Source organism: Ixodes scapularis, unplaced genomic scaffold, assembly GCF_016920785.2.
Source record: "Ixodes scapularis isolate PalLabHiFi unplaced genomic scaffold, ASM1692078v2 ptg000683l_1___fragment_1__unscaffolded, whole genome shotgun sequence".
Classification (NCBI taxonomy): domain Eukaryota; kingdom Metazoa; phylum Arthropoda; class Arachnida; order Ixodida; family Ixodidae; genus Ixodes; species Ixodes scapularis.
In genome coordinates, this window is record NW_024610019.1 from 1,922,194 (window position 1) to 1,946,662 (window position 24,469).

The 24,469-nt window shown below is 46.9% G+C and overlaps 1 protein-coding gene and 1 non-coding gene across 2 annotated transcripts; one reads left to right on the forward strand and one right to left on the reverse strand.

Annotated features, from left to right (window-relative positions):
* Nucleotides 1-10,090: 10,090 nt before the first annotated feature.
* On the forward strand, nt 10,091-10,172 carry Trnas-uga. The gene has a single exon. It is a non-coding gene; the product is annotated as a tRNA-Ser (tRNA).
* Nucleotides 10,173-12,631: 2,459 nt separating this feature from the next.
* Nucleotides 12,632-17,337, reverse strand: LOC120842359. Its single transcript, XM_040213449.3, has one exon. It carries the CDS (start codon nt 17,199-17,201, stop codon nt 12,891-12,893), a length of 4,311 nt encoding a protein of 1,436 aa, XP_040069383.1. The 5' UTR covers nt 17,202-17,337; the 3' UTR covers nt 12,632-12,890.
* Between the last annotated feature and the right edge of the window lie 7,132 nt (nt 17,338-24,469).

Consider the following 24,469-nt stretch of genomic DNA (forward strand, 5'->3'; position numbering starts at 1 on the left):
TGTTTCCAAAACATGCACACTGATGCCGTATTTTTCGCATTTTTTAACGATGTCTTCTATTAACCGCTTCACACTGACTGCATGAAAATAATTTCCGGTCAGGTACGCTACAACCTGCTTCTAGCGGGTGCTACCGCCGCCAAGCATGAACACAAGTGCATGCGTTGCATCGTACCTGGCAGCCAGTGGCCCCTTAGCTAGAGTAGTTGTCAAGGCTTTAAATGACCCTCCATTGGACGCATCATGGAAACGCCAGCGCTGAGCTGAATTTCCTGAAGCATCAAAGTTGCATGTCGTTCCTTTGGTTCCATTGCTACGATCTGCAAAAGAATATGAACGTGGATGTTACGGCACTCAACCTGAAGTCGTCCATCTCAACCACGCAAACAAAATAACGATGACTTGTTACTAGTGATGTCGAATATCATACCTTTAAATCAGACGCTGGCATCAAATCGGCAAGGATACCCAAAGTGAACTGGTAACTCTGCAGATGAAGTTGCGAGGTCCGTTCTGCTGGTTAGGCGTTGTCCAATCTCCCTTACTAGACTGACGCCCTTGGTTCCACATGCCAACCTCAGACGCGGGCCTTTCTTTAAAGTTTCTACACTCCATGGCGTGCCTCTCACTGAATTTTTCTTGAGACTTTCTATCTGGTCGGTGTTCAAAAACTTGTCCAGTCCAGATGTTAAGTTCTTCGCTTGAAAAGATGCCTGCTTATTTTGTTGGCGAGCATGTGAGAACTACTGTTTTTTTTCCTGAAATTGCAGCTCGAACTCCAATATTCGCCCCTGAGTGCTGCATCCACAGGTGGTGCAATTGGCGCTTCTGTGTGCTCAATTCTCTCGATTCTATGTGCTGGCTTGTCCGAAGAAGTAGCCGCAAGCATGTACTTAAGATTACGAAGTTTAAAAATACAAACATATCTCCTCACAATGACAGAAACCTTCTAAGAGGCGCGCATAACGACTCGGGGTCTTGTATCCCAGCTAAACATGTTCTGTCCTGTCCGAGGCAGTAGCTGCAAACATAACGTGTTGAGCGAGGAACCTTGACGAATTAAAGTCAAACCAGGTCACTGAACTTGCACGATTTGTAGAAAAAATATTCTAAGTATGTCTTATCCACAGCAACCCAAGCTATGCATACTATATGCTACAAAGCATACGCTCTAAGTTTTAATAAAATAAACGCAACACAACAGCTCATCAAAAATCAAAGAGGGTCTTACCATGATAGGTTTTCTTTGTCATATTTTTGGGGGTTTCCTCTCCTTTGGAAAAGGTCGGCGTGAAAAAATGAAAGGAGCTGCAAATGACTCAAATTTCTTGAGGCCAATCTTTCCCAAGATCACTGGCTCAAACTGATCGTTCGTGAAGGGATCCTGAGAAAATAATACAGCATCGTATATTTTTTGTTGTCATTTGTAAAGCACCGATCACGGAAATATGTTGCGCAACAAAAGCGCGCGCTGCTCGATTGTTGGTGACTTACCTTTCACGGACGCAATATGCTTCTGGTAACACTACAACCCTCTTTTTCTTTGGTGGTACCCCAGTCTGTCACGAATTGTTCTCAACTCGGCCGACTCAAGGCAAGAGAGCTAACAGCGAGCGAGTCAGTTTCCATTATTTAATACGCGCGAAAAGACGAGCAAAAGTTCTTCGTGCGCTAATTCAGTTCCCTGTTTGTCTCGTTTCATGATCGTATTACGCGATGTTCCTTGGCGAGACCGAAAGATACAGGTAATACGATTCAGAGTTTTACAGTGATTTACCTAGGAAAGTCTCCATCGGAGGCAGTCAAAACTTTTCCGACCGATCCGGTTGAGCAAATGTCTTTGTCACTGAAGGTTTTCTTTTCCCTTCGAGACGCCAACAAGCTTCTTCCCTTTCGCAGTGCTGTTTGTGTAATCCACAGCGCAGCATCATAGTATCGCGTTGCCGCCGAAGTCGTAAAAAAAATGAAAGCCGCTTACAACTCTCTGTAACACCAAATTAGAGAGCAGCCCTTGAGGAGAAGGAGGGAAGTGTAGTGAAGGAAGGGTATATCCTTCCTCCCTCCTCCTCACCTCCTCATCCTGCCTACTACTCCTCCCTCCGAGCGGCGTCGCCGTAACCGTGAGGTCACGTGTCCCTCGCGACGTCGCGTGACCCCCGTGACGTCACGTACCCTCATGGAGGTCACCTGACGTCACCGTGATCACGTGACCTCACGGGGGTATATAAGAACATATAATATATATAATAAGATATACAAGAACATATGAGAATTAAAAAAGAAATTTGTGAGAAGCTTCTTACATGTTCTTATATATCTTATATAGTTCTTATATATATTATATGTTCTTGTGAGGTCACAACCCCCAGACTGGTGTGATGCCGAGTCTGCAAATAAACTTCGTTCAAGATACTAGAAAGTCTTAGTAGAGCATACGCTAAGGATTGCGAACCTTGCGGGCGCGTGCTCAATCCATGCTCAAAGCGACGGCACGATCTCCCGCTAGCAGCGCAGTCCTTGCCTACGAAACATTATTTACACTCACGGAGAGGTGTATTATAATGTGTCCCGACTCTCAGCTCTTGCCGCAATAAACGGGTAAACGCAATATATATTTTGCATTGCATTCCGATGTCCCAAAATACTCAAACTAAATTGGCATTTTTTTTTCTTTCTTTTTCATCTGCTTTCAGCCAAATTGAGAAAGCTTGTGTTAAGACCCGAGCGATTCCAACTCTGCTCGCGTTATTCCATTTGCCGATCAAGACATCTTCCCGTGCTTTACAACCCGAATAGAGGTACCTAAACTCTAGTTTTTTCACGTTAAAAAAACTGTCTTCATATTTCGAAAAAATATGATCTAGTTCGCAGTATGCAATAGCAGACAAGTACGGCCCGCCATGCAGGCGCGCGCCCAAGCGCGCCTTGTGCACAAACATGGCGGCGGGGGGACTGGCACGGAAGGTGGAAAAGGAGGAAAACACGGGGAGAGGAGGCACTGCGCTACCTTTCCTTATTCAGGGACCTTAGAACCAGATACGAAAGTTTAAGATTGAACAGATATCTTATTCAAAAGTTATTGAGTGATTTTCTGAAAATTTCAATGGAAAAATGGGGCCCATTTCCGCCCGTTTTCAGTTTCTGGCGAAATAAAGCTCCATGTACTCGAGAGCTCCGTCGGCCGCCATTTTCCAATTAAGATTTTCAAAAAATCACCTATGACTTGAATAAGGTATCGGTTTGGACTGACACTTTCCCATCTGGTTCGGACCTCTAGAGCTACCTTAGGGTGCAGAATGAGCGTTCGGCGATGCGGAAAATATTTTGCGGTAAAAAAATTCCCCGTAATTTTTTTGAAAAAACACCCTGTATACATGAGTCCTGTGTTTGCATGCGTTGACTCATAAAACGGATGCTGCAACAACATCATTCGAGCGACAAGGAGCACAGGATCAAGGCGAAAGGCCTGATCCCATCACTGATCTCTATTGTAGGAGGCTGGATTGCGCATGGCCGCTCTCCGAGCAGGACGGAAGTGAAGCCGCCGGAAGTTTGATGTTTGTCCCGGAAGTCGGGCGTCTGTTGGGCTTCCTCGTGCATTCAGTCGATGTTTTGGTTCGTGCTTTCCGGTGTCTTTGAGTGGATTTTAATAATAATGCTCCTAATTAAATCCCGAAAATGAGGCATTTGAACTTCGGACATATGCACACTTGATCAACTAGAATCTCAATATGTTTACATTGAATGGCTTCCCATGATACTTCTTGGGTCTGCATGAGGTCTTACTATAACGCAACAAGCATGTTCTCCGAACTTTATTGAAACAGGCAAATAAAGTAAAATCTTTCTAGAAAAGCCAGCGAACTCCGAATGCATAATGCAGGTGGGAAGTGCGCTGACCGGGTTTCCGCATCTCAGTCGGGTGAGAGAATTTTCTAGTTGATTGGGGTCGCCCGAGTTGCAAAATGGTGGTGACCAAAGATGTATGGATTGAGCGGGGATTTTTTTTCCCGCTAGATTGAGCGGGGAAAATTTTCCGCTAGACTTAGCGGGGAAATTTTTTCTGCTAGATTTAGCCGGGAAATTTTTCCGCTGAGCGCGGACATTTTTCCGCTAGATGTAGCGGAGAAATTTTTCCCGATGGATTTAGCGGGGGAATTTTTATCACTGGATTTGGTGGGGAAATTTTTCCTCTACATTTAGCGGGGAAATTTTTCAGCTAAATTTAGCGGGGAAATTGTCCCCTAAATCAGGGGAGGAAATTTTTTTTCGCTAGATTTAGCGGGGAAATTTTTCCACTAAATTTAGCGGGGAAATTTGTTCTGCTAGATTTAGGGGGAAATTTTTCTGCTAGATTTAGCGGGAAAATTTTTCCGCTAAATTTAGCGTGGAAATTTTTCCGCTAGATGTAGCGGGGAAATTTTTCCCGATGGATTTAGCGGGGGAATTTTATCACTACATTTAGCGGGGAAATTTTTCCTCAACATTTAGCGGGGAAAATTTTCCGCTAAATTTAGCGGGGAAATTTTTCCGCTAAATCTGGTGAGGAAATTTTTTCCGCTAGATTTAGCGGGGAAATTTTTCCGCTAAGTCTAGCCGGGAAATTTGTTCTGCTAGATTTAGCGGGGGAATTTTTTCCGCTAGATTTAGTGGGGAACTTGTTTCCCTAAATTTAGCAGGAAATCTCCCATAATGCACCCCGCGGTTACGCCGCCGCCAACGGCGGCGGCGACGGCGACGGCGACGGCGACGGCGACGTTGCTCAAGCCGAAAACGAGCGCCTAAGAGCTGCGCTCTAAAAACCTAACACGCTCATTTGGCAGGTTGGCGAACGAGAGCCAAAGCGACCAACTGCCGAGATGATCATGTCGTGTTGCTGTCTTTGCCGTTTTTTCTCAGGGTGACAAGGCCTTGAGGTTGCTCGAATATGGTCCCAGTGCCCATCGTTTGTCTGCTTCATAAATGTCACCCATAGTTGAAACGCAGAGTGCGATGTGTTCCGAGCACCTTAAGTATCGTTTAGTGCGCAGAGTGCGGGAATAGGTGATAAGGACGCCCAAGCACCAATCACGAAGGAAGGATCGTGAACATCAGAAACCACGTCCTGCTTCCTAGGTTGTTAGTGACTATACGAGAAGGTACTAGCGCCATCTTTGAGCAAACAAAACAAACTCCTCTTCGTGTTTGAGGTAATTCCAGACATCCGATTCAATTTAATGTTTACCAGATTAAACGAAGAATTCTTTTTCATATTCTGGGACCGGCGCACCTTCAAAACTTAAGAAATGAAGATGTATGCATGATGTATAAACTACGGCTGTGTGAAATATGTACATAATAAGTGAGACGTCACTACGTTCAATATAGAACAACAACCGAATACTTTATGTTTACGGGAGGCCAAATGGCGTCTCAGCTCTAAAAACAATTTCGAACGCAAAAACAATGATTGCCGGTATACGGTAATGTGAGCCTGTGAACGCGCTTCTGGGCATTCACTTTACCGAGAACATTATATCAGACGAATAAGACACAAAATATATAATAAAACAATGTACTCAAAATCGCTTTGCTGCGTTATAAATGTAAAAAAATAAAAAAAAATAAACAGCCGCATGTAACCTTTGAATTATCCCTTTTCTCGGGATTGCCGGGGGGTTTTATACGATTCATTCCGTACGACAAGCCCGACCACCAAATCGATTTGATCGAAGACATCGCCGAGTCGTCGCCACTTCTCGTGGCTGAAGACATCGCCCGTCTTACGAACACGAATTGGTAAGAGCTCGAAAAAAAGCGCCAACGCCAAGCACGAAGTGCGTACTTCGAGCTGAATATGCATGCGTACAATTTCTTCACTGGTTGAGATGTGGCTAATGCGTGGTGCTGCCAGACTTTGAGTCTGGCGAGTGCCTTTGCTGCGGGAAAATTAGCAGCAAACTTTCCGACCTACAGTCGACCGGCTGCATTACTACGAACGAGGAGTTCCCCCTCGTCTGCGTGAACATTACGATGTTAAAACTATCGTACTTCGAGCTCCACGATGGCAAACTGCCTCTGCCCAAGGACATCCAGAGGTCTTTGTTACGAAGTGGATATTCTGACGGCAGCCGGCACAACCAGCGTCCGTTTCGCTGGGTGCCCGTAACTGTTCTGCAGGAATTGCACCCAAACATTAGTCCCCGATTCCGTGGATCTTGTGCAGACTCAGCCTCACAATGCCACTTTCAGATGCAGAACATGTGAGGCGGCTCTTCACGCAACATCTTGGAGGCATTCTTTTGGAGCCGATCACGTGCATTCACCGCAGGCACACGCTACTCCTTGCCAACTCTTCAATGTGCAAAACAACTCCTCTTGAAGTGCAGAACAGCGAGCGGAACAAACATAACTGCAATGCAATCGCACGACAAACGGTACCCGCACCGCTGTTGACAATGTCGTCTACTGCGCGCCCCCCCCCCCCCCCAAAAAAAAAGAAAAGAAAAAAATACGGAAAAAAAAAAGCGCGGTCGGGTGGGTGTAGTTACGTGAGTTCTGGCACTATCCCCTCTAGATTTCTCCGACCTCCGTGGGCAGGTTTCGGTTTCAAGCAGTTGCGTTTCTTGGCTTTATTAAAAATAAGCGTGTCTCTATAGCAAGATATTAATTAATTTGTCAAAAAAGTGACAAAAATGGCGGGTGGGGGGGGGGGAGAGCGTCAGTGTTCTTTTAAAGGGAAACTGAAGCGGTTCTGCATATGAGGAAAAACACTTACGTCGTCGTTTGGCCTCCAGCATCACGAATATCGAGATTATTTTTTGTTTTAATTTGGTACATGGAGTTTCTCCTTCCCGGGGCGTGACGTCATATTAGTTTTTTTGGAATCTCCGCTCTCGCGCATCGCCAGCGCCGATCAAAGCTATGCAGGCGCCCTCTAGCTATTTATAAGAATGGCAGAAAGAGACGTCACGACTGCCATCAGTGTGGGGGAATATACAATATAGCGGCGACATGTTTTAGTGGCGTCCTCCTACGGTTCCCCCTTGTGACGTCATTACCTTGCAAACAACAAGTTCGATGGTGTTTGTAAATAGCTTGAAATAATTGCGCTCTCAAAGGAACACTGCCAACACCGTCAAAATTAAAGTTATTTCATTCCTCTTATTTCCGTCGATGATAAACCCTTTTCGACGTCATAGTCAGCGTTCGGCCAATCGTGGAAGGCCGACCACAGCGATGCTTTCGGTCGCGCACGTCGCCAGTTCCAAAAGGGAGTATTCCCTGGCGGCCATAGCTGTGAGCGCGACTGCTGAGCGCCTGCTGGCGGCGAACTTCCACAGTTCTTTTGCTACGTGCATTCCGCACTGTCAACATTGCCGGTCTTAGCAGCCTAGTGATGTGAGCTCGTTCTGAGCATGGGCTGTAAACACCGCCCTAATATATGGCGTCCTGTGAATACCCCCTCTATGTACGAGTCCTCAGCCCGGCACGCGCATGATCGTCACTTTTCAAAGCGAGCACATCATAGCCGATTCATACGACGGACCGAATCGCGATTTTCGTACGCGGACCGTTGTAAGACGTGACCGTGACGTCACCGATTCCTGCGATACGCGCATCGTCTTCGGACGCGCGAACTGATAAAGTCGAAAGCTTTTTCACTCGCGGAGGTTTGGCGGGAGATTGACTTTTAGCGTTTGGTCTGGCGGTACATTTTTTTCTTCATTTCTTTGTTTTCGAACGATCACAACAAAAATGACAGATTTTTGTGTTTTTTTTTGCGTTGGCTTGTTCATTTTACGCGCGATTCTTGGTTTTACGCGTGAAAAGAACGGCATGCAGAAACTTTGTCCGGCTGACAAAACGTGGGTTCCGGTACTCCTCCGAGTCCCTGTCAATTGAAGCTTCCGTCAAAACTCGTCTAGCACGCCGGGGTAATTCTTGCACGTCCAATCAGCCCTTCACCGAGCAAGACCTTTCTTGTGGATGTGGTGTAGTTACGTGAGTGTTGTCCACGAGCACGGAGTGCGCTAAGGCATCTCCAAACGCCCCTCCGCGAGTCCAGAACTTCGTAGCTTCTACGTCGAAGCCTTCTCGAGCAGGACCATGCATTTGTCACTGTTATGCCTTGGGTTAGAAAAGGTTTTATGCTTGCGTAATTTAGCTTAAGGTCTATAGCACGCGCTCCCCACACAAGCGACACGCGCTTGGCAGCCCAAAGATCCTAGTATGACGCCACGAGTGGTCCAAGTTTGTTTGTGTTTTCTCGCGTTCAGTTACATCACCGGGGAAAACGAACGTGATATTCAGACTCACGGAATAAAAATACGCCACAATTCACCTTTAACTCGTTTATTTCAAAAAGTGTTTCAGCTTCCCTTTAAAGTCATGGTTTCAGTAAGAAACTCGCTGGGTATCATCGAAAATATTAAATCAACTAATTTTAGAAACCTCATATACAAGGCACCTATATCATTTTACGGCGTTCCGAAAAAGATAAATAAAAATAGCTTTGTTTGGACGTGTTTCCAGGTTTCGGTTTCCTATCCGAGCGGATCTTTGCACCAGAGGTCCTGCTCCACGTGGCCGAGGCGCGCCACATTCCCTTCATTCTTACGAGGGAGGAAGGCATGGTCCTGCTCGAGCAGCAAGAACGGGCTTTATTTTCCCGATGGAATTTTCAGAAAATCACTCAACTTTTGAATAAGATCACGATTAGTTCTGAAACATCGGCATCTAGTTCGGACCGATAGCGCTACGTTTGGGCGGAGTCTGAGCGTTCGACAAAACGTCGTTTATTTTTGCGAAAAATAAAAAAAGAACAGCATGCTGTTAGTTATTTTTGTTCGGAGGAGAAAGAGACACAGTATGTCAGCGAAAGTATGTGTTACTAAAGCGTGTGCTACTTAAAGGGAGGGGGGGGGGGTGCAACGATTCCCGGACTTCGGTCAAGCATCTGTGAAAGTTGCCCTCTGACACTTCTAAAGTAAAGAACAGAAAACCGATTTCACCTGCGTGTCCTAGTTGTTGTGTAAAAAAAATGAAAGCCGATTAGAACCTCCTGTAACGCCGAATTAGAGCGCAGCCCTTGAGGAGGAGGAAGGAAATGTACTGAGGGCAGGGTAGACCCCTCCTCCCTCCTCCTCACCTTGTCATCCTGCCGCCTACTCCGCCGCGTGGGCCACGTGGCCTCACGGGGGCCCCGTGGCCCCCGTGAGGTTAGGTGACCTCTGGGGGGGGGGGGGGGGGGGGGTCGCAGGACCTCAAGGGTGTCATGCGACCTCAGGGGGGGTCACGTGACCTCTCGCGCCCTCTCCCTGCTGATATTAGCGGGCGTTATGCTGCAGCTTAGCCGAGCGAGGTCACGTAACCTTTTATTCGGCTGCCGCTCGTGGCTGCAGGTGGGGGAAAAAGCTCGACTTTTGCTTTGCGATTATGCAGCGGAATCGCGACATTTTTTAATGAAAGATATTTTTTTTATCCTCCGGGACACGATAAAAACAATGTAAAAACGACGAGATTCAAATTTTTTCAATCTTAAACTCGTTGCACCCCCCCCCCCCCTCTTTAATCTTAAATCAATCTCGACAATATGGAGTTTTTGTAGATCGTTTTCGGCGTCCCACAATGGTCTCCGCAACCCGCGACCATACCCGGAACAGTACAGTCAAGGTTATCGGCACGCAGGCGCAGTAAAGGCCCCTTCATTGCGGAGGGCTTAGCGCAGGGGGAAACGCGGTCTACGGGGACTCCTTAATATCGAATTTGCGTATATAGTATTGTATTAACACAATAATATATATGCACACGTGCCTCCGAACGAATAATTACTGTAACACAAAACGGTTTACACACACAAAAAAATAAAGAACGAAGAAAGCTTGGCGTGGAGACGCAACCCGAGCCCTGTCTCCTTTCGTAAACACGCGCGAACGTTCATCCGCTGTCATTTCACCAGCGCGCTCCTCAACGCTCCGGGTAACGCGCGAGTGTCTCCATCTGTGAATAGCCTGTCGCAGCAACGCGACCCAGAGTTAGCGCATTTGTTGTGCACCTGTCAGCTGCCGCATCTCCGCGCATCATCAGCTGGCCAGCAATTTGAGCCTGCGTAGTCATGGCCGAGTGGTTAAGGCGATGGACTTGAAATCCATTGGGATCTTCCCGCGGAGGTTTGAATCCTGCCGGCTGCGAATTTTTTTTCTTGCAGCTTTTTTTTATTTTATACAAATATAGACAGATCCCAACCAGCGACAGGTTGAATCGTAATCCCGTGCGTTATCAGTACCGCGACGAAACAAGCACGGTGGAACCCAGAGATGTGCCGACGAGCTAGTCAAACAGCTGCTACATGAATCGATATTTTGCCTCGGTGTTCACAATCCTTTCTTCTCCTTTCAAAACATATCCACATTGCCACGAAAAAAGGACATTTAAAAAACGTTCCACCGATATTTCGACAAAGTTCTCCAGACCCGTTCAAGTTCAACTCTCAGTGCATCAAGGAAGCTCCAATTCACAGCTTTGCAGAAAAACCATAAGCAACAGTATATGGTGAAAAAAAAAAAGTTTAAACCCTGAGATCTTGGGCATCACGTGGTCAACAAGGAGGCCACAGCTTTTAGGCAGTACCGATGAGTTCTATGGACAACACCAATTTAATGTCGCAAAGAACGCTAAATTGAGTGCTCGTATGTGAGACATGAGATACCATTTAAAATTTGACTAGATTGCTGTATGAGATGAAATTCTTGTCAAAATTTACGTAACTTCTTCGGGTCATGCACTGTTCAAGGGTAACGGTTAGTGTATCTCATAGAATGTTTTCGAGACATTTATTTGGGGGTCGTGTTTTAGACCCATGTGAAGATCCCATTTATTTCCATAGATCGAAGAATGTCCTGCTGGCCTGGGTCACATTTTTGTGTTCCAGTTCATTGCCAGAAGGAAGGTCTTTCAGCAGCCACGTGTAATCCGTTTCTCAAAATCTGCAAACATATACGTATATATTTGACAAAATATATATGTGGAAACAGACGAACCATACAAATTACAAACATAGTATAACGACGTCATTTCTTTTTGTTTTAATGAAGTGCCGATATTATTAAAGGTCTGAACATTACCATTTAATTTTTGTTCAAAAACTATGCCAATGAAGAAATGGCTTGATTGCCGAGGCACTGAAGAACTGTGGTCAATGAACCTCATATTGTGTACAATGAAACGTTTACGCGTGCATCTGTAAAACTCTATGCTTTTTTTTTTTTCTTTTTCTTTTTTGGGGGGAGGGGGGCTGTTTTTAGAAGAACGCTGATGCAATATTTCGAAGTTCTTTTTTATTATTCCAGGGCAACTGTAACCGGAATATCAAGCGTTTCGCATCAAAATGATATGAAGTATGCACAGTGTGAAGAGACAGTCTGCTTTATTAATACAACTCGACCAAATTCGACGGATTTAGCTCATTCGGTTTACTAGGCATGCCAAACCTGGGAAAAGACGGCCAACGTCCAAGAACAGGCGGATGATCTTGAAGCATTTCGGACATATTTGAACCGTTGCAAGATCAGAGTCACCCGGGCTGTGCACGTTTATTGATGTTTATTGGCGGAAAACACCGTTAAACATTCGCCGGTGATGGAAATACAAAATCAATGAAAACCGAAAAACACCGGTGGTCGAATATTTTCGCCCTGATAATAACCGGAAATGACTGGTCGTTGAATGTTTCCTAGCGACGGTTATTTTCTGCGAAACTCTTCCCCCATAGAGGTTCGCCAAACGTGTTATCTCATAAATGCTGCATCAATCCTGTGTCTATTCAGAGGTCGCTGTGGTTCTTTAAACACACTGCCAGCAATAGTGTGGTTCATGGCCAATGACCTTTCAGAATGTGTCTTTTCGCCTGAGAAACGGAGATGCGTTCGTTGTCGTCTGTTTAGTTTTCAACGGCTTCCGGGGCTGCGAGTTCGGTATGGTGTCACCCTTGTTACGTTTCTCCGGGAGAATCGACGAATCCGGAGACCGACGTTTATTTGGCAGCGTTTATTGTTCGGCAGCCGGAACCAAAAGAGCACAAAGCTTGCCGGCGATGCCGCTTATATCGGCAGCAAGCACCAGATCTACGCCCCCCTGACTCAGCAGTTCTGCTGCGGCCGCGACAGCGATAAGCGATAACATCGCATCGTAACAACTCCTCCCCCTTTTAGGGCGAAACCGCATAAAACAATTTTCCCGCCACTCTCCAGGTTTCAAGCACGTCCTTGGGAATGTTCGACAGACAAACGAACGGCGCAATCCTAGTGCTGCTTGCGCAGAACTTCACAGTCGTTGCTCGAAGAAACCTTCACAGCGAATACAGGTTCAGCTTGCGCTGATCCGAAGGGCGGGAAGTCCTGGAGACGCAGGGCCCAACACCGTCTGCGAAACTGGCCGGAAGCGTCGACGCGCGGCCCAACACCGTCACTGCAGTTTTCAGTGTCCTTGACTGGTCGGAAGCGTCGACTGTGCGGTCCGAGAGGAGCAGGAAGGAGCGGTGATGGCGATCCTTGCGACCATGAGCCAAAGTCGCCAGCGGCCCAGGAGTAGCAGCGGCTGTCACGTGCCGTCGGTGCCAGGACGTCGGGATGACAACAGAGGTCCGTCGTGCTTCTGAGGGGAATGAGAAGGGCCAACAACAACCAAGCACCACAGAAACTGCAGAGGCACCCGAAACACCCTTTCCACTCACCGAGAGCACGAATTATTCAAAAGAAATAGCTTACAAAATATGCCCCAAGCGCAGCCAGAATTTTTTGAAAATATCGTTCCCGATCTTTCGGGAATAGACAGCTAATGAATGAAATAATGGAACTATTTACAAATGTGCAGATGAGACAAAAGAAACAGAAAATTGCACTGTGCGCCGGTTAGAGCGCTCGGCTCAGACAATCGGCGTTCGCATGAAGCTTTCCTTTTTTATGTCGAACCAAGAAAGAATATTCCTGGAGGGTCAAGCTCCAGCGTAACAAGCGACCGTTTTTGAGGGACAGCTGCTGAAGCCATGTGAGCGGTCTATGATCTGTAATTAAAATAAACTCCGAACCATAGAGATAGCAGCGAAGCTTTTCTACAGCCCATACGAGACAAGCGCATTCTTTTTCGATGGTACTGTAGGCTTGCTCCCTTGAAGTTAGCTTCCTGCTGGCAAACAAAACGGGGTGCTCTTCCCCTTCATTTTCTTGGCTTAGAACGACGCCGAGTCCTTTTTCGCTGGCGTCGCACTGCACTAAGAAGGGTCTTGTGTAGTCAGGGCTGACTAATACGGGCTGAGTCGCCAAGGCTAACTTAAGAGCCTCAAACGCCTCTATCTTGCGATCGTCCCATTTGATCTTAGTGGGCTCAGTTTTCTTGAGCGCATCCGTCAGGGGACTCGCCTTTTCAGAGAACTGGGGAATGTACTGGTGGTAGTAATTCACCAGTCCGATAAAGGACATCAAATCTTTTTTTGTTTGTGGCAAGGGAAACTCTTTAATGGCCTGAACCTTGAGTTCTTGTGGACGTCTCATTCCTTGACCGACTACGTGTCCGAGATACGATACTTCGCCTCGGCCAAACTTACACTTTTTCGCCTTGACTGTAAGTCCTGCGTCTTGCAGGCGCGAGAACACCTGTTCTAGGTGCTGAACGTGCTCTCTCCACGTGTCCGAAAATATAGCGACGTCGTCTAGGTACGGTAACGCAAAAGACTCGGTTCCGACCAGTACCAGATTCATCAGTCTCGAAAACGCATAGGGTGCGTTTTTCAGTCCAAAGCTCAGGACAAGCGGCTTAAAAACACCAAACGGGGTCATGAAGGCGGCAAGGTTACTGGCGTTCGCGGTAAGTGGCACTTGCCAGTAACCTCTAACGAGGTCGATGGTTGAGATGAACTTGGCTTTGCTTACTTTCTCAAGGCAAGTTTCGATATTAGGGATTGGGTAGACTTTTGTTACCGTTACCGCGTTTAACTTTCGGTAGTCCACACAGGGACGAGGTTCTTTTCCTGGAGTCTCTACCAGAATCATAGGAGACACGAAGTCGCTCTCGCACCGCTCAATCAACCCTAGCTCTAGCATTTGATCTACGGACTCCTTTAATAGCTTTTCTTGGCGGGGGGAAAAGCGATAGGCCTTACACTGAATATTTGACCGAGTCCTCACTTCGATGTCATGTTCGACTAGACTCGTTCTTCCGGGAATAGTTGAAAACAATTTTTGGTATTTGCCAATTAATGCCGTAAGATCCGAAAACTGGTTTTGGGTGAGCGTCTTATCGACTGCGGCCTCTACGACTTCGGCGATTGTCAGGATCCCGTCGGTTTTTCCCAGCTCAGGAATTCGTGTAGGAACTTCCTCTGGTTGGTTTAGTGCAATGCTGACTACTTGCACCCTTTCCACGTACGGCTTCATAAGGTTGCAATGGTATATGCGGACCTCTTTTCTGCGACCTGGCAGTTTTACCACGTAATTTGTCTCTGATAGCCTCTGCTGGACCGTTGCTGGTCCTTCCCATTGCAATTCCAACTTATGAGCCTTAGAAGACCTCAAAAGTAGGACTTTGTCACCCACCTTAAACGTTCGGAGGCGGCTGTTTTTGTCATAGTAGGTTTTACCTCGCGACTGCGCTTTTCCCAGGTTAGCCTCAACTAGCTCACGCGTTTTGTGGAGACGGTTTAGTAAGGAAAGCACATACTCCACCACTGTTGGGTTCTCGGCTTCACCCTCCCAGCCCTCGCGCAGCAACCGCAAAGGTGAACGCAAATTGCGTCCATAGACCAGTTCCGCTGGCGTGAAACCAGTTGACTCGTGAGCAACGGTTCGCAACGCGAAAAGCATAGCGGGCAATGCCAAGTCCCACTCTTTTTTCTGTTCGTGACAAAGGGCCCTGAGAATGCGCTTCATTACCGAGTGCGCTCTCTCTACGCTGTTACTTTGCGGGTGGCTTACAGAACTGTGAACAATCTTAATGCCACACCTCTCGAAAAAGCTGGTTGTTAGAGCACTGGTAAAAACACTACCCAGATCACATTGAATTTCACTAGGAAACCCGATCCGAGAAAAGACCGAGAGCAAGTTATCTACTACTTCGACCGATGTCTGCTCTTTCATTGGAACGGCTTCTGGGAACTTGCTGGCTGGGCATAATATCGTTAGAAGGTACCTAAAACCCGTCTTAGTTGTAGGTAGGGGTCCTACGACGTCTATCACTAGCCTTTTGAAAGGTTCCGTGATTATGGGCACTAGTGTGAGAGGCGCCTTTCGGCGCTCGTTTGGTCGTCCTGTTCTTTGGCAGGTGTCGCAAGAACGGACGAATTGCTCAGCCTCCTTAAAGCAGCCCGGCCAATAATATTCTGCCAAAAGCCTGCACTTGGTCTTTGTGATTCCTAGGTGTCCCGACCACCCTTCTCCGTGAGCAAGCTCGAGTAATGCAATTCTATACTTGGATGGAACGACAATCTGATCTACCTCGTTCCCCGATTTGTCCTTGAAACTACGGTAAAGAATGCCGTTGCTCATAAAGAAGGAGATGTTCGGCTTGATTTCTTTTCCCACGCTATCACGACACTTTGAAAGACTCGGGTCGGATGACTGTTCGGCGATAAGCGTAAGCTTATCTACACCGGCTAGCGCACGAAAATTGCTGCTCTCCGGCGAAACCAGCGTGGTCATGTCAGCTCCTTCGTTCGGCTCTTTATCGGGCCCGCTGCTGGTTTTACCAGTCGACGCGCGCGCTTCCGTCTGAAGTGTTTCCGGCACTGCACTAGTTGTCATTGAGCGCGTGACGACTAGAACAGGATTCATGTCAAGCGGTATACCCGACTCGCTCAATTGCCTTGCAGTTCTGTTTGACAGTATGTACGGACAGTTTGGAAGCACTCCGTCAGAAACAGCTGCTTCCGTTTCCACTACTCCGAAAGGTCCGTTTAGTTTTACCTTAGCTACGGGCAGACTAACTGCCCGATTTTCCAAGGCCTGACGGATCCACACACAGTCGCCTGTAAAATGTTCTTGCTCCACTAGCGAAGAGTGTACCAGATCATACGTGGCGCCGGTATCTCGTAAACCTTTGCAGAATTTACCATTTACTTTCATGTCGTACAGATACGGCCTGAGTAAGTCCTCCGCTTCTCCCAGACACAAGTTAACGGGAGCAACTTTAGGGACGCGGCAACCAGAAGCGACATGACCAGGCTGTTTACACCTGTAGCACACTATTGGTTTACGCTCCTCGAACGCCTTCATTTTACGTTTCTTTTCGTCTGAATCAGACACTCCCTTTGTCGGTACTTCCCTCTCTTTGCCCTTTTCGGCGCCTTTCTTCACGAACGTGCGAGGTCCGCATCGTTCGTAGAAACGGTTTGAGCTACGGTTTTCTTCAACAACTTTCTTCCCGTGCCTAGAGCAGTACTCATCCGCGTAATCTGCAGCTTTTTGCACCGTTTCTACTTCCGGTCTATCCTGAATCCACTCCTTTAGACCTATCGGAATACAGGAGAGAAACTGCTCTAGTGCTATCTGCTCCAGCACCTTTTCACGATCCTCGTAAGAGTTGACACCACGGAGCCAACTTTCCAGAAAGCCTTTAAGCTTATAAGCGAACTCCGCGTAACTTTCGTCCGGTCCTTTCCTTGTCTCTCGAAATTTCTGTCGAAAAGCTTCAGGCGACAACCTGAACTTCCTAAGCAGGCATGACTTTACGGACGCGTAGTCATCGGCTGCTGTAGGATCTAGTCGGGCCAAAACGTCGGCCACCTCCGCTGGCAGTAAACTCAAGAGCCTTTGAGGCCAGCTCGACTCTACAAGACCCATCTTAACGCAAACCCGTTCGAAATTTACTAAATAGAGACCCATGTCTCCGCCGACGCGAAAAGGTTGCAAAAGGGCTCGCATGTCAAACTTTTTCGAGCTGTTATCCACCACAATGGCCTCACCAGCGTCAAAGTTACGTTGAAGCATTTCTAGCTCAAGTTTTTCTCGAGCAACGCGAAGCCCTTCTTGAGCCGCGTGAAGTTCCGCTTCCCTTTGTCTCTTCTGCACCTCGCTCCAACACTCGGAAATTTCGTCGGCGCCCGCGCCACAATCTTCAATGGCCTTGATAATCTCGGGCTTTCTCATGGCCTTGACCACTTTAACACCCAGCTCTTCCGCTAAGAGCATTAAATCGGGCTTCACAATCGCCGCGAGATTTATCGGATCCATGTTCAGAAATTTCCAAAAAAGTTTGGCTACTTTTGCCCAGCGCCCGTATCAACCGTTTGGCGACACCACAGAACTAACTGCCTTAAACACTTAAGCTGCTCGGTGAACGGAAAGGAAGCCTCAGGCACTCACCGACAGCACCCATGGAACCCGGCGTCGTCGATCCATCCCACCGCTGCCACCAGCTGTTACGTTTCTCCGGGAGAATCGACGAATCCGGAGACCGACGTTTATTTGGCAGCGTTTATTGTTCGGCAGCCGGAACCAAAAGAGCACAAAGCTTGCCGGCGATGCCGCTTATATCGGCAGCAAGCACCAGATCTACGCCCCCCTGACTCAGCAGTTCTGCTGCGGCCGCGACAGCGATAAGCGATAACATCGCATCGTAACACCCTGTCTTGGGTTCGCTGGAACTATTCCACTATTTTGGACAGGCGAGCTGACAGGTGTAGGTTTTTGTAACCGGACAAAAGCTAACCGGAAAAAAGCTCACCTATTTTTTGGCGGAGCCGGACAAGTGCTCACTTATTTTTGGCGGACCCGGACAGAAGCTCATTTTCTTTTTTTTTGGTAAGTCGAACGAAAGTTTACTCGGTGTAAAATGGGCTGAGCAAAACTATGGGCTAAACGGGGTCACGTAAACAGCCTTCTGAAAAGTATATTCTTTGAACCCGGTTAACTGAAAAAAAAAAACTATCACTTTTAAAGGTTGTGCTGAGATTTTTTCTACGAGTGGAGCACTCAGGATGACCGTGCTCCGACGACGACCGGAATCTGCTCCCGAGATATATGGAACGTGCTCGAGGCCACGCTAAAAGACGAGGAAAGGGCCAATACGTCATGTGAAGGGGAGAACAACGGTTTCCACAAGCTTGTGGGACAGGACTTCGAGAACGAATTCGTCAATTCGTTCTCGCAGCGCTACGACACGATGACTCAACCTCATCATCCGTAGTTTCAGCAGAGACCTTTCGCTTGCCATATTTATACCTCTTTGGACCCATAACTGCGAGGACGGCCTTTCTAGTTATGAAAACACGCACAGCTATCCGCCTGACACCCCACCCCGAGAAACAAAACCACTCTGTCTGGACGGGTCTTGCCGTCTCTGGACCACCACAAGCGCGTTACTGAAGAGCGCATGCGCGCGGAGTAATACAAAATCAGAGCAGCGTGCGTGGCGAAATGGTGGCGCCCTCACGCGGCGCCCGTCGAACTAGTCTTGACCGTCCAAACGAGGAAAACAAGCCACAACACCTTGGTTCCGTTTTTTCGATGTAGTTAAAGAACGGATGTACTTACAGCTATAATTTTAATATAATTGAATTCCGTGTTAAAGTCCGCAGATATCCCACAAGACACATTTGTAGTTCAAAATTCACAGGTTTTTAAAAACGCGTTCTAACGTAAACATGTCAAAACAGCCAATTCCGACCGATTTCACGATTTAATATAAAATATAATAAGTGTTTTTATGAAAAATATGCTCTGAGGGATAGTTGGACGAAGAATCAATCTTTTTATAGCAAAAAAGTTTGAAAAAATCGGTGTAACGGTTATTAAATGAGAATTTTCGTAAAATGGCAGAAAATCGCGTGTATTCTCTATGGGGCTTGGAGGAGCGCTCCCTCTTAACGACAACCACGACTACATACTTGACGGCGACCTTGATGATGAACCCGATGACGATCCCTACGGCAAGTGTGGTATCTGTCACGAAGACGAACAGGACGACGACGCCTGGTATGCCACTCAACGAACGGAGGAAGTTTGCCAGCTTGGTCGCATTTTGGTGCAAGCCACAACTTCCTGACGATGACTGCTACAATCTTTGTCTCCACGACACCCAGTTTCAGCCTGGCTACCCACTGTGAATCTAAACACCAATTCATCGTCGCAGCAAGGAACTGTTAAAGTGGTGCTTCGACCTCAAGGTTATTCTCTACATGAGACCTAAGTTGTAAGTCGTTGGCCAATGGCACATCAACATTGTCACGCTGCCCTCTGCGACCCGTAGGCGATTCACGTCTTCCGACTCAACTGAACTAGGTATGCTTGGTAGGACTGTGAAAATCTGCTATTTACGTGACTGTATTTTGACCTAGTCTTGTTTAAGCTGTTAATTTAATTTTGTGTTGCATAAAGACGAGTCTTTCACAAGAGGGGAGTAATGCCACGTGCAAATAGCCGAGTCAGCAGCGTGCTCGACTCACATGCCGCTGACCCCGCCAGCGCATGTCCTTCTTTCTTTTGTTTGCGTGACTGGAATGATGAGATGACTCTTAAATTTTTTTGTTCGAGCTCAGAAACTTCTACATACCCATGCGCTTACAAAAGTACCTTCGCATGGCTCTTTAGGCAGTTGTCCTTTCGACACCATCAAAGGTCTTTGTTAATTTATGTTTCTCAGCACAAGTTCGGCGCATTACACACTGATTTTAAGTTTAATAAATGAGTATGTTTTTATTCGTGACAATATTTAGATGAATTTTGATAATTCAATCTTCTGATATTTCAAACTAAAGTGTGTGGCTTCCAGGGCCCGTTTGCTCAAGCGCTAACCACGGCTAAAGTTAGCCGCAGTACCTAAGCGAGGGATTTTGAAATCACGTGACTGGCTCGGCGGGGATGCAAGGAAACATGGCGGTGCCCCGGTGAGTGAGCGCCGCTCGCTTTGAAACTAATATGTCGTTGTAGCTGCAATATTGGGCGCGTTAGTCAGCAATGAATGGTGCCAGAGGGTGACCTCGCCGCATTTTTTTAGATAGTCTTTCGATTCTGGCTATTCCTAAGCCTAAATGAACGCGATAAATGTTAACATGGCAATGTCTTTGGAAAGTGGATTGCCTTGACTCAATCGGCCGGGTATTAATAGCACACAAAAGCAGACAGCATCCCAATAGACCATATTAGACCTTTCTCAAAATTTCCCAAGCACCAAGGTGCATGCTACAAGTGTAGTTACACGCGTTGCATGTGCTGGCGTCTGAAGTAGTAACTGTTCTAAAGCAAAAAGTCTAAAACAAATTTTGTCTTGCACGTGCGTTGGTCAAATTTATTATGATTATTTACTTCGAATCTTTTATAAGAGGAAGGCCAGTGCGCGCGGACCACAGAATTATACTCCCAGCGTTCTTCTCGATGCTTGCGTAATTTAGAAAAAGGTCTATAAGGATGCTGTCTGCTTTTGTGTGCAATCAATACCCGACCGATTGAGTCAAGACAATCCGCTTTCCAAAGATGTTGCCAAGCCGACAATTACCGCATTCATTTAGGCTTAGGAATGGCCAGAGTCGAAAGACTATCTAAAAAATGCGGCGAGAGCCTTGCTCATGCTTTGTGATGAAGTGAGGTAAGGTAAAGCGAAAGCCTCCTGCACCATTCGTTGCTGACTAACGCGCCCGGTATTGCAGCTACAACGACATATTAGTTCCAAAGTGTGCGGCGCTCACTCACCGGGGCACCGCCACGCTTCCCAGCATCCCTACCAAGCCAGTCACGTGATTTGAAAATCCCTCTCCTAGGTACTGCGACTAACTTCAGCCGCGGTTAGCGCTTCGATCAAACGGGCCCTGGAGTTTGAAATAATGAGAGTCGACTGTAAAACACCATTTTTGCTACCCCAAGTAGCAATTTATTTTAGTGTAATTTCTTGAATCTTTTATTCAGACCGAACACTTCTTTTTCAATAAGCTTGTCGGCATAAAATTTAGACTATTTTTTATAGCCTAAACGTAGCAAGCGTTCAAAACAAATACAACCTAGTGCATCAGATACACAGAAACCACAATATTAGCAAATGCTACTTTTATTGAACACATCTGGAGTTTCTGTAGCATACATACAGCGCTCTGTAGAAGTACACCATTCTTATATGAAAATAAGCTTCCCACCAGTGAAATTTCTCAAATTGGACAGCCTTGTTGAAAGTCAGGCACGCTAAAGAGAACCCTGCCAAAGTTTTCATAGACACTTTTACAAAGTTGTTTCATCCGTACAATAGCGACTTCAAGGTATATGTGTAGAAACTTCCCAAAATGCTAACATTATGTGAAGAAACTGCATTTCAAAGTTGACGTCCTCGCAACCCCCCCCCCCCTATCGGTAGCTGCTCTACCGGCAACAATGAAAAGAACTATACAAAGACCGCTGAGGCCACATAACGTAAGACATGGTGTCCAAGATTCGCCATGGACGGCATTGTTGGTAGTTGGACTTATTTGTGCTCACTCTTTTACCCAGTCTGTCAATTGACAGCTATTTACAGTGCATGATAGGAACTATTTGTGCTGTAGACATAAAAACATGTATATGTTGCCCCCCCCCCCCCCCCCCCCCCTTTGAATCTGGCAGGCGAGACCACTCGAAAATGTTTGAGAGTAGCTGTGTAGAACTGACATGTTCTAACATCCTGTTGACACAATTATTCATATTAAAAGGTATGCTTAACCGAGATTCGAAGCTTGCAAAACAACACTGGGGCGGTAGGCGGGACGCTGCAAAAGCCCCAAAACATCACACATAGAGCACTATTTCTAACGGATGGCCGTATTCTTGGAAACATGTGGGATTCAACAAGGCCGACGAGACATGTGATGTTGCGATTCTCATTCCCTCTCCTCTAGGCTTCATCCCCTTAAGTAGGTAAACCGAAGCGGGAATGAAAGAAGCAAGGCCGCTTCCCCTCATTCTAAAGTGTACCAGGAGAAGTATGATGTCACATTTCTTGTTTGATTGCGCCCTTTCCTTTCCAAGAATACGGCCATCCGTTTGAGATATTAATGTATGAGTGATGTTTCGGAGTTTGTAGAGCTCCCATTCAAAGATTCCGCGGACTTATTTTATGAAATCCGAATTTTGGGTCCAGCATCCTTTTAAACAAGATTTTTTAAATATTAGCATAATGAACATACAATTGGACAACTTGCTAACTTACAACAGTATCCTCACGATGATGCCGTACAAAGGTTCTCTCACACGCACCAACCGAGGGGATTGCTGCAAGTCCATCCACCCTCAACTTTTAGTCACCTTTGAGCCTGAAGAACTGCGGTATGAGGCCCGTCCAGCCACTGAGCACACAAAGAGAAACACGGGAAATAACACTCTGTGACGAGCAAAGTCTCTGGGCGGAAAGCCCTCCATGACAAATGAGCACTGTTGGGTCACGGCAACGGCGTAATACACAGGTTCTGCTTTTTCGATGCCTTCACCGTTGCGGTGGGTGGTCGTAGCTAGTCGTAGCAGATAGTGTCACGTTTGTTGCTCGTACCAAAACACCAAAGCCGTGTAGTATTCGTGTTGCCGAAGTTCATAAGCCTACGTTCCCGGTCTACACACACTACACAAAGCCAGCCACGAGCAAAGCTAGCTAACCCCGTTTCTGCTTCGGCGACAAGCCGCCAGGGCGGTGAAACCGCCGCTGAAACTTCTGCCTTGGCTCTTCAAACCAGGGCCCCTCAGTGCACAAGCATGACACTTGCTGGGCTGCTCTGCCTGTACCAAGTGACACGCGCCCGCATGTTCCCTCTCATAATTCTTCTGACTGTACGTGCCCCGTATTGTACACGGTCATACTGTGCACATGGCGAAAGTTCCCTTTTGAAAGTGCTCCACGGTCGGCCTACAATGCTGCGAACACATAGCACATGACCACTATAGGTGACGACACATGGGATACTTGCCATCCGTCGTTGTGGCGCAAAGTCACTTTCTCAGTCGTCCTCACAAGGGGCAAGGAAAGGCAGGCACTGCATAAAAAATCAATACATATTATAACACTGGCTGTGGCAAACTAGTTTCAAAGATGATACAGTCATGTCTTCTTAATATGGACACCTCCATACTATAAAATTTTTTTTTTCTATAATACAATGTGCTTATATGAGAAAATTAAATTTAAAACAAAGATTGGATTACAAGCATAACCAAACAAACAGTTTATTCAGCTAAAAGATAATGAGATGTGAGTTTGCTCTATCGCTTTAGAGCCGTTTCACATGTAGCACTACTGTCGTTTACAAGAACAGATACCCAGGCTGTAAAATGATAATCGGCTGAATAGCAAAAGATGTTGCACTGTATGCACAAGCCGGAGGTAATTGACACTTACCTGCAGGCAGTTAGGATCCTATAATCGTATTATCGCAGACGGGAATTACATCTGGTGCCTACGGCTGGAATAATGTCTTGCTTCGTAATAGAAAAAGCACAAAAAAAAAAACGCAGGATAGAGAAACCGGGTGTCACAAATTCAGGCTTCTCTTCATTTTTTAAAATACTTTTATGATCTTTTTGTTGGACTACTTTAAGTGTTGGCACGGTCAAAAAGGGGGAGTGTGGTGCCACTTTTAATCTCAGTTCGTCCCGTCGTAGTTCTTTCTAAGTCCCTAACAAATTTGCTCGTTTGAGGAATGCTTTTCTGTTAACGGGTGACGTAGATCATTCCAGGTCGCAATTTGTGGCTTTGACCTCGCGGACGGAGGGGTGCGTATGCTGGCACGCGTATGGTGCCGATTTGACATGCGGGGGCGCCGCCGGGATACAAAGATGTTTACGCTGGCTAGCGCGCTTTTTGAAGGCGGCGGCTTTGCTCAGTCTGCCGCCTGTCGTGTTCTATGTATCGGCGATAATTGATGTTTATGGACTCGTACGGGGGGAATGGGCGGGCACATATGTTTGGTTGTCTGAAATATGTAATAGGTTTCGCCATTTGGGTCGCTGCTGTGTAGCTTTGTTTTTCTTGAAAGTTGACTGACCCGAAAGGCGGGGAAACGGGAAGTTGGTCGGTAGACAAGCCTATAAAAGGGGGTTCGGGAACAAAGAAGGTAGTCCAACCCCAGAGCTGGCCGGGTCGCTGCTCAACGCGGTTACTCCCTGCTTGGAACGTGTAATTTTTGGCTTCTGCCTTGCCTGTCGGGCAAGTGTTTGAGTTTGTTGTGCTGAAGCGTGTGTGGCTGTGTGGTGCACGGTGTCGACCTCATCAAGCTTCTAATTGGACCGCCGGACTCCGAGACGCCGTTCTTCGGCCGAAAACTCCAGACTACGGACTGCTCTGGACTCAGCACCTACCGGAAAGCTAAGCCTGGTTTTCTAGGACTTGTCTACTTCATTCTCTGGCTCTGAAGTACGAATTGTTGAATGTTGGGAAGATTTTTACACAGTGCTACTCTCTGTCGCGACTGTTTTGGGGGATTATCCCATGTGTGTAGCGGTAACGTTCGAGTTCCATCTCGGTTTGCTCTCGTTGTTAGTGTCGGGTTTTCGTC

Coding starts and splice junctions, on each gene's coding strand:
- LOC120842359 (XM_040213449.3), bottom strand. CDS start 17,201: ATGGATCCGATAAATCTCGCGGCGATTGTGAAGCCCGATTTAATGCTC.